Source organism: Panthera pardus, unplaced genomic scaffold (genome assembly GCF_024362965.1).
Source record: "Panthera pardus isolate Hobbes unplaced genomic scaffold, ASM2436296v1 HiC_scaffold_18, whole genome shotgun sequence".
Taxonomy (NCBI): domain Eukaryota; kingdom Metazoa; phylum Chordata; class Mammalia; order Carnivora; family Felidae; genus Panthera; species Panthera pardus.
In genome coordinates, this window is record NW_026526743.1 from 34,357,980 (window position 1) to 34,367,500 (window position 9,521).

At 50.2% G+C, this 9,521-nt stretch overlaps 1 protein-coding gene across 1 annotated transcript in view; it reads left to right on the top strand.

Annotated features, from left to right (window-relative positions):
* Positions 1–8,935, top strand: part of COQ9 (coenzyme Q9) — a 14,509-nt gene extending 5,574 nt beyond the window's left edge. Inside the window, exons 4-9 of the mRNA XM_019455838.2 lie at positions 3,841–3,983; positions 4,267–4,351; positions 5,823–5,927; positions 7,453–7,608; positions 7,867–7,920; positions 8,248–8,935. Of these exons, the coding sequence (XP_019311383.2) occupies positions 3,841–3,983; positions 4,267–4,351; positions 5,823–5,927; positions 7,453–7,608; positions 7,867–7,920; positions 8,248–8,283 (579 nt within the window). The 3' untranslated portion in view covers positions 8,284–8,935. The remainder of the gene's footprint in view (positions 1–3,840; positions 3,984–4,266; positions 4,352–5,822; positions 5,928–7,452; positions 7,609–7,866; positions 7,921–8,247) is intronic.
* The last annotated feature ends 586 nt before the right edge of the window (positions 8,936–9,521 follow it).

The window sequence follows — 9,521 nt, forward strand, 5'->3', positions numbered from 1 at the left end:
TTCACGTCTCCCACCCCAAGCTTGCGGGGAAATTGGATGGAAGGGTGAGCATGTTTGAACGCTGGCGAGAGCACAGAAACGAGGGTGAAGTACAGGTATGAGAGAAAGTGGCAAAATCCCAAGTCCAGAGCCCCTTCAAGGCAAGAATTAGGAGATCTGGGAAATGAGTGCGAGGACTGGCCTTTGATGTATTAGGGGTGAGGTTGGAGAAGACAGCTACGGGTTTAGTTTTTAGTATTAAGGGAGTTCCCAGGGGACAGCTTCTGTTCCCTGTGAAGTAGGTGTGGTTGTCTCATGAACCTGAAGTTAAAAAGGGTAAGAGGAGACAAAGGTTTGAGGGTAGCAGAGGATGTTAGAAAGAATTATTACAGGAAGTGGTGGAACAGAAATGTAACAGGATGGTTTGGAAAAATCTTGTTTTGTTTTTTTTTTTAAAGGGAGAGAATCACTATATATCAAAGCTACCTATATTCACAGTCCTAGAACTTTTTTTTTTTTTATGGCTATTAATTTTTGAGAGAGAGAGAGAGAGAGAGAACACAAGCAGGGAAGGGACAGAGAGGGAGACACAGAATTCAAACAGGCTCCAGGCTCCGAGCTGTCCGCACGGAGCCGATATGGGGCTCGAACCCACAAACCATGAGATCATGACCTGAGCCGAAGTCAGATGCTTAACTGACTGAGCCACCCAGGCGCCCCTGTTTGGAAAAAATCTTATACTGCATTAGTCTACAGTAACTGGTCTTTTTCACTGTGTCCTGTGTATATCTTTATTCACGGTGGCTGCATAATACCCATTGTATTTACTTGACTTCAATTGATAAACATTTGGGTTGTTTCCAATTTTTTAGTATTCTAAACCTATTTGTACAACATTTAAGTGCATTTTGAGAAATGGAGTTGTTATTTTGTGGTGTATCAGACCAAACAGAAGCTACACCGGTTATTCAAATAGAACTTAATACAGTGAAGGGGGAACGGGGTGTAAAGTTGGTAACCAGGTAACTGGCAGGATAAAAAGAAGCCCTGAGGGTATTACGGAGGTTGCCACAGGGTTTAGCTCCCATCTCCAGGGCTAAGGAGACAAAGGGGACAATTGGACTTGTTAAAATGGGAGGCTTGAAGGAGAGTCCCTGTGGAGGTGAGGAGGAGGAGCTACTTGGCCAGTGATGCTGTCTCTAAGTTTAGAGAGAGGGTCCCCTGGGGCTGGCACCCAACGTGATGGTGGCTCAGTGGAACCAGTTCGTGGGGTTCTGGGAAGGGTACAGACCGGCTCGGCCAGGGCCAGGCCACCAGAGGGAAGTGCTGCCCCTGGGTGAAGGCGGCTTCTGGGGAGATGCTCACGGAGCCGCCAGCAGACAGGACATCCACAGGAAGGAGAGGGACCCTTCCTCCTCCTCTAGCCTCACGGTCTCCCTCCAGCGATGGGATGGGCAGAGCCTAACATGGAGCTGGAAGTGTGGCTTGTGGACTACGGCCCCTGCATCACAAAGCGGAGGCTGAGACAATAACTCCCCACCTGGTCCAGAGAGAGAAAGTATGTTTTTTTTCCAAATATTTATTTAAGTCATCTCTACACTCAATGTGGGGCTTGAACTCACGACCCCAAGATCAAAAGTCACATGCTGTGTCTGAGCCAGCCAGGAGCCCTGAGTGTGTATATTTTTGAGGGTGTTGTTACATACATAGTAGAGCCAGTATAGCTTGGTGGTGACGAGCTCTGAGCCTCAGTTTCCCCATCTGTAAAATGAGTGAGGATAACACCCACCAGCTGGAGTTGCTACGTGGCCGAGGCCACAGTGAGATCGTGTGTGTCATGTGCTTAGCAGGGTGCCTGACACAGTAAACATCAGTTGCCATTAGTATTGATGTGGCTGCAAGTCTGTTGTGAATACTGCCAAATTGCCCTCTATAAAGGCTGTGTGCTTCCACCAAAACAGAGGCACTTTCTCCACTCCCAATTGGAGGGATTTATAGTTAGTACTTTTTTTGTTCCTTCCCTTCCCTCTCTCCCTGGTGCTGTCATAGTTCTGCCTCCAGTAGATGCTCGATGGTTGCCACGTATCAGGAAGAGCAAAGGACCATCGTGGCATTGTTAACTCCTTAACAACTCATAAAAGAAAATGTTTTGGGGCCCCTGGGTGGCTCAGTTGAGCGTCCGACTTCAGCTCAGGTCACAATCTCATGGTTTGTGAGTTCAAGTCCTGCATCAGGCTTTCTGCTGTCAGTGCAGAGCCCACTTCAGATCCTCTGCCCCCCTCTCTCTCTGCCCCTGCCCCCCTTGCTCACTCGCTCTCTCGAAAATGAATAAGCATTTGGGGCGCCTGGGTGGCTCAGTCAGTTAAGCATCGACTTCAGCTCAGGTCATGATCTCATGGTTTGTGAGTTAAAGTCCTGCATCAGGCTCTCTGCTGTCAGTGCAGAGTCTGCTTCAGATCCTCTGTCCCCCTCTCTCTGCCCCTCCCCTTCTCTCTCTGTCTCTCTCAAAAATGAATAAGCATTTGGGGCGCCTGGGTGGCTCAGTCAGTTAAGCATCGACTTCAGCTCAGGTCATGATCTCATGGTTTGTGAGTTAAAGTCCTGCATCAGGCTCTCTGCTGTCAGTGCAGAGTCTGCTTCAGATCCTCTGTCCCCCTCTCTCTGCCCCTCCCCTTCTCTCTCTGTCTCTCTCAAAAATGAATAAACATTTGGGGCGCCCGGGTGGCTCAGTCGGTTAAGCGTCTGACTTCAGCTCAGGTCATGATCTTATGGTTCGTGAGTTTGAGCCCCTGCTTTGGATTCTGTGTCTCCCTCTCTCAGCCCCTCCCCCCCACTCATGCTCTGTCTCTCTCTCTCAAAAAATAAATAAACATTAAAAAAAGAATATATTTTAAAAATTAATAAACATTTATTTAAAAAAAAGAAAAATGTTTTTTGGTTTTTGGGTTTTTTTTGTTTTTTGTTTTGTTTTTTGTTTTTTTGTTTTTTTTACAACAGAGAGGCCTAATTTCCAAGAGGTTTAGGTTAAGTGAATTGGTGAGGAAGAGCTGAGTGCTCTTCCTAGCCCCCTTTTTTATATTAGGACTCTGGGTTACAAGTGTCAGAGCTCAATTCTGATTGGCTGGAGCAGGCAAGGGTGTGTTCAGACTCATTTAATAACAAAAGTCTGGAAGTAGCTCCATTGTGTTGCTGGGAATCTCCATCCTGTCTGCTTTGCTTTCCTCTCTGTGAGCTTCATTCCCAGCAGGGGCTTCCCACGCAGGACTAAAAATGGTTCAGCAGCCCCAGTGGAAAGAGAGCACTTCTTTTCCGTGAGCACTAGCAAAAGTCCAGAGGTGGCCTCTTAGGGCCTGGATTTGGTCATGTGCATGTGCCTGAGCTAGTCACTGTGAGCTCCAGTTATCCAAGTCTGGATCTCAGGCTTTACAGCACACCAAAGGGGGTGCCTGGGTGGCTCAGTTGGTTAAGCATCTGACTTCGGCTCAGGTCATGAGCTGGTTCATGAGCCCTGCTTCAGGTGAGTGCCGACAGTGTAGAGCCTGCGTGGGATATTCTCTCTCTCTCTCCCCCCCACCTTCTCTCTCTGCCCCTCATGAGATTCTCTTTCTGCCCCTCACTCACGCCCTCTCTCTCAAAAAAAAAAAAAACAAAAAAAAAAAACAAAACACCAAAGGGTTGATGGAGGATGGAGGATTGCTGGTCAGCTTTACCCAGATCACACGGACCAGGGGTGAAGAATAGGGTTATCCCATGAAAAATCAAGCTGCTGTTACTGGTAAAAGAGGTGCTGGTGAGGAACAGACAACACATGTCCACTACATTTGTCTGCCACTTTCCTGTTTTCTCTGTCTCCTTTTGTAGTCTCTGGGTCTCTCCACTGCAGCAGCCAGCATGTTTGGGAATGACGGCAGTGAGCTGGTACTGCATTTTGTGACCCAGTGCAATGCTCGGCTCACTCATGTGCTGGAAGAGGAGCAGAAGCTGGTGCAGCTGGGCCAGGCCGAGTAAGTCCTGTGGCATTTTTGCTGAGGGTGGCAGTTAAGGATCAGGGGGCTCAGGCCCCACTAACAGTCTCGGGAGGCCAATCCAGGCAGAGCCGAAAGAGAGGAGCATTGAGCAGCCCCGCTGCTTTGAGGGGACTGGAACACAGCCGCCTCTCTGTGACAGCTGTAGTCAGGCCAGCATCAGGAGCTGGTGGGACCCTCCTCCCTAGCGCCGAGTAAGCAGGATAGCCCCGAGCCCATGCCTTTGACCCACAGACACACTCTTTTCTTTTTCCCCTTCCAGGAAGAGGAAGACAGACCAGTTCCTGAGGGACGCAGTGGAAACCAGACTGAGAATGCTGATTCCGTACATTGAGCACTGGCCCCGGGTACAGAGTCCATATCTAGGCTACAGGGCACCAATGCATTCGTGTTCTTAGTTCTCAGTGCCTTGCACTCGGAGGACCCTGCACAGTCTTCAGAAGCTAGCTCATTAATCCGCACAGACCTGGGGATTCTCCGTGCACTTGGTAGAGCTAGGGAGTGCGGACTTGGGCGTGCCAGAGGGAGTAACTGAGCCATCTGGGTCTCAGTTCCTAGAAGTGTGAGTGGCTTGCGTACTGGGTCACATCGTGTTGGCTCCTGGTGGCCTGAGTGTGCTACCAGGTATTCAGTGAGGAGGAATCCATGGAGGAGATTAGAAAATGAGATTTTATTGGCCATCGTCATTAACAGGCCTGTCGTGTCCTGGATCTCAGAGGACTGGTATGTCTTTTCCAGTTGTGATGTGATGCTTGAAAATTGGAGTATTCGTTCCAAGGCTTTTTGTCCCCTTTCCTGAAGCTTCCTTTTTCCTGTTTCAAAGCATATCACAGTGTGGGCCATTCTCTTACTTAAGAAAATGGAGTCCAAGCACATCAGGAATGAGAGGGCAGCAGCGATCATCTAGTGTCCTCCACCCACTACTGAGCAATAGCGCCCATCAGTCAGTTGACAGACCTTGGAACAGCAGCGGTGCGCCTAACCCCAGGCTGCCTGTGGAGGGAGTATCGCGAGAGCGGAGTCCTGTCCCCTGCCTGTGCTTGCCACGCTGGATTTTCAGACCTCTGGCCTGACTCATTCCACCTTGCAGTCAAAGCAGTGGAAGTGTGTGTATTGGGCCCTGACTGCCTCCTGACTCGGCACGTTTTCTTCTGGGCTACTTCGATAAGAAAAAACTTCCAGCCGAGCCAGGGCCTCTGACCCAGCTCCTGCAGGCCACAGCCAGTGGAGTTTTGAGTTGGTAAAGTGACAAGACCTTGTACTCTCAAGAGTCGATGTCTGCTAAGGAAGTGTCTCTGGGTCGTGCTATTGCTTGTATTAGTTGAAGGAGTTTTGGTTTCAGATACCAGAAACCAACTTGAGTTAAGCAAAACCCCAGGGAGGAATTTATTGTGAGGTTGCCATGGGGCATCAACGCTGCTGGGCCCTGGGATTTGGACCTAGAAACTACCCCCAGACCCTCCTCCTAGCTCTGCTTCTACCTCCGTGTTACAGAATGGGGTGCCCTCCACCGTCCCTGCTCTCAGTACTCTTAGACCAGTCTAGACCCTCCGGCTGCCTGCATTTCCAAGTCCACGTGCCGGGGATGGAGAACCTGAGTGGGCCAGCTGAGGGTAGGGGCCGCCCCTGGCTCCCATCAGCTGTAGCCAGGATTGTCAGCTGCCAGGAGCTCACGCCAACCGGGCAGAGATGGTGGGTCTCAGCAGGGGAGTGGGCAGGCCCTCTCCCATACCTCCGTGGAGAGGCGAGGCGCCGCACCATCCACCTGCGCTCTGTGTTCCCTGTGTGCAGTACCTGTTTCTGTCATTCTTTCCTCAGGCCCTCAGCATCCTCATGCTCCCGCACAACATCCCATCCAGCCTAAGCCTGATCACCAGTATGGTGGATGACATGTGGCATTACGCTGGCGACCAGTCCACTGATGTGAGTGCTTTCTGCAAACCCACAGGACACCAGGAGAGGCTTGGGTTAAGCATTTCTTCGGGAAGTTTGTGAAAGGTCTTTGATCACAGAGCCTTTCAGTGGGCCTGCAGTGCCACTCCTGTCTTGGAAAGGAGAGACTAGGGATGAGGAAGCTCCCTCAACAAGCCATAGTGGGACCTACGTCCTCATTCAAGGATGCACGCTCGAGCCACAAACCAGTGATTATTCCCTCTGTCCCCTCCTGGTGACACAAGCATCAGAGGGCCTGGTGACAGGGCTGCCGTTTTATACTCATTTCCCCTCAATCTCCTAAGACTCACATTCTGCGATGTGATTTCTCAGTGTGTGTCTTTCATGAGACTGATTTTATTTATTTATTTTTTTTTAATTTTTTTATGTTTATTTTTGAGAGAGAGAGAGACAGAGCATGAGCAGGGGATGGGCAGGGAGAGAGGGAGACACAGAATCCGAGGCAGGCTCCAGGCTCTAGGCTCTGAGCAGTCAGCACAGAGCCTGATGCAGGGCTCGAACTCACAGACTGTGAGATCATGACCTGAGCTGAAGTCGGATGCTCAACCGACTGAGCCGACTGAGCCACCTGAGCCACCTGAGCCACCCAGGCGTCCCTCATGAGACTGATTTTAAAAAAGTGAACAGAACGCCATGGAGCCGCTGTTGCCTTAAAAAGGAACGCCCTCCCCCGAGCCCCTTCTGGCCTGCTTTGCCAAGAGATCGATTAGCCTTTAAACAGGCACCAGGATAGCTTCTGACTTGTTAATGTTGTCATATTTCTGGTAGGAAATTAAAAAATAAAAAGTATACCTTCATAAAAGAAGTTAATATGTAATGGTACTCTGTGGAGTCCAGCCTGGGGAGGCGAAGAGCTACTCCTGCCACAGTTCTAACAAAGGACTTAATAAGCTTCCCCCATGTCGGAGGACACCACCGACAGAGCTGGTGGGAAAATGAAATTAGCAAAGAAATTAAAGGAATAAAACACAAAGCAGCTAAGTTAGTGCTCCAGAGAGCCATTTGCTGGGCCAGCCTGAAGTGGCTGAGGGACTGGAGCCCCTCGCTCCTCTTGGGTGTTCTGAATCTGTCCGTGGGCCTGTCTCAGCCCTCACTTTACTGGTGAGCATACCATGGTTTGGTCATAACTGGCTGACCAGAGAACCTCCCCAGAATTTAGGCGGCCTAAGACGCAGTCTTTTCACAGCCTTCAAAATGGATGCATGTAGCAAAATCGCCTGGGATGCTAGTCAGATGTCCAGATTCCTTGCACTTACTTCAGACCCCTTGACTCTAAACTCTGAGAAGTTGGGCCCAGGAGCTTGCATTTTAATCTCCCAGTAATTTTGTTGCCCAGCCAAATTTGAGAACACCAATGTCTTGCAGGGAAACAAATGCATCTGCGGGGAAAAGAGATCAGGAGGGACCCCTTAGTGCCCGTGGCTTTGGGTAGGAACCCCCAGACTTCCCCAGCCCACAGCAGTAGCGGTGACTTCCCAGGTGGGTTTCTTTGCAGTTTAACTGGTATACCCGCCGAGCTGTGCTGGCTGGCATCTACAACACGACAGAGCTGGTAATGATGCAGGACTCGTCCCCAGACTTCGAGGACACTTGGCGCTTCCTGGAAAACCGGATTAACGACGCAATGAACATGGGCCACACTGCCAAGCAGGTAGTTGGGGCTAGCCATTTGGGAAGCCTCCTCACTAGGCACACCCGCCTCCTCCTGAAGGCTTGCCCAGGGAGTGTGCCAGCCATTTCCCTAAGAGCCATACTTGGGCCATTTGTGGTTGTGATCATAGGCTCTTCCTCCAGTCCACAGGGTCCTCATGAGTCCCCCCTCCACCCCCGACCCCCGCTTTTGTCTTACCTGTTTCACCTTTGAGCTTGTACTGGGGGCTTAAAAGAGCCTGACCCTGACTCCTTCTAGGTAAAGTCCACTGGAGAGGCACTGGTTCAAGGACTCATGGGTGCAGCAGTGACGGTAAGGGCTGTCTCACTCATCCCTGCCCTCCTCCCATCCCCGTCCTGCCCTGTGACCCTTAAAACATGTGTCAATGTTCCCAAATCTTTTAAACTAGAAAACTCCTAATAAGACGGACAGTGATTCAGCCCCAGTCTCTGATCCTCAGTACCTCATCTCTTTTTTTTTTTTTTGCTGCCATTAAAAAACATTGCTGATTCCCAGGCCCCTCGCATGTCAGATCTGTGGATCTTAGCCATGCCTGCCGCCTTGAAAACCCCAGTCTCTCCCACTGGAGTCCTAATGGCAGGGCAAGGCCTCATCACTCTGTTTTCTTCCCTGTATCAGCTCAAGAACCTGACCGGTCTAAACCAGCGCCGGTGAGCGGGATGGGGTGTGAGCTAGAGTGCCCAGAAGAAAATCTGCAGATATATTGGAAGGGCTTTGAAAGATATGAAGTGCCGCCCATGGAACAGGGTGTTAATGAGAAAACACTGAAGGACTCCTGAGTCACTACGACAGCCACCTGGAAACCACAGAGCACTTGATACAGCTGTAGCCTGCGATCAGGCTACTTCTTCAGTTCTAAATACCAAGCCAGGCCTCCTGATGCCTTTCTGCATTACCACTGTGTGACTGAAAAAATGAGGCTCTCATCCCAGCGTTCAAGCCACAGAAACCCAGCATGTCTCTATCTATGGTCTCACAGATACTTGATCATGTCTTAACCTTCCTAGAGTAATCTCTGGGGCTCCCAAATCAGAGTCAGGCTGTGAAACCTTTATAAAGTGGCAGCCCATCCCCAGCACAGCACAGACTTGTGCACACAGGCGTTCCTTGCACCCCTCCCCTTTCTGGTGTCCTGAGATGCTGCACCTGGGAACCCCTCAGAAAGCTGCCTCACTTGAGACTGGTGCCTGCTGGACAGTGGTGCCCAGCCTGGCCAGAGGCATGAACCCAGGCCGTTGTCGCATTACACCAGCATGTGTTGTAGGGTTAAGAGTCTGTACAAATAGTAATAAATATGTTTGAAGCAGTTTCTTGTTGCGCAGTTGGTTTCCATCTAGGCCACAGCGGGTATCCGAGACCTCAGAGGGAGACAGAAGTGTTGTGGAAAAGGCTTGAGGCTGGCGTCCAGGAGACCTGGGTTCTGGTCCTGGTGTGGCCTAGTGCTAATGGGTAATTACAGCAGCTCTGCCTCTCTGGGCCCGTGCTTCACTTCAGTAAGTGTGGGTGACAGTGGCCTTGCCCCTGACCATTACTCCCTGGGCTGCTATTTTCTATCACTAATTATTTCAGTGATCCGTTCTTTAGCATTAATAATTTTCTGTTTATACACTGGCTGAGCTCCCTTTGCAAGTCTGGTTAACGGTTGTTTTGGTCTTCTCAGGTTACAGTAACAAAATACCACAGACTGGGACTTAACAACAGATACTTGTTTCTCACGTTCTGGAGGCTAAGAAATCCAAGATCAAGGTGCCAGCCAATTCAGTTCCTAATGGTCTTTCTGACTTGCCACCTTCTCCCCATGTTCCAACAGGACAGAGAGAGCTCTAGTGTCTCCTCCTGTTCTTATAAGGGCCCTATTCCTACCCTCAGGACCTCTCATAACCTTCCAAAGA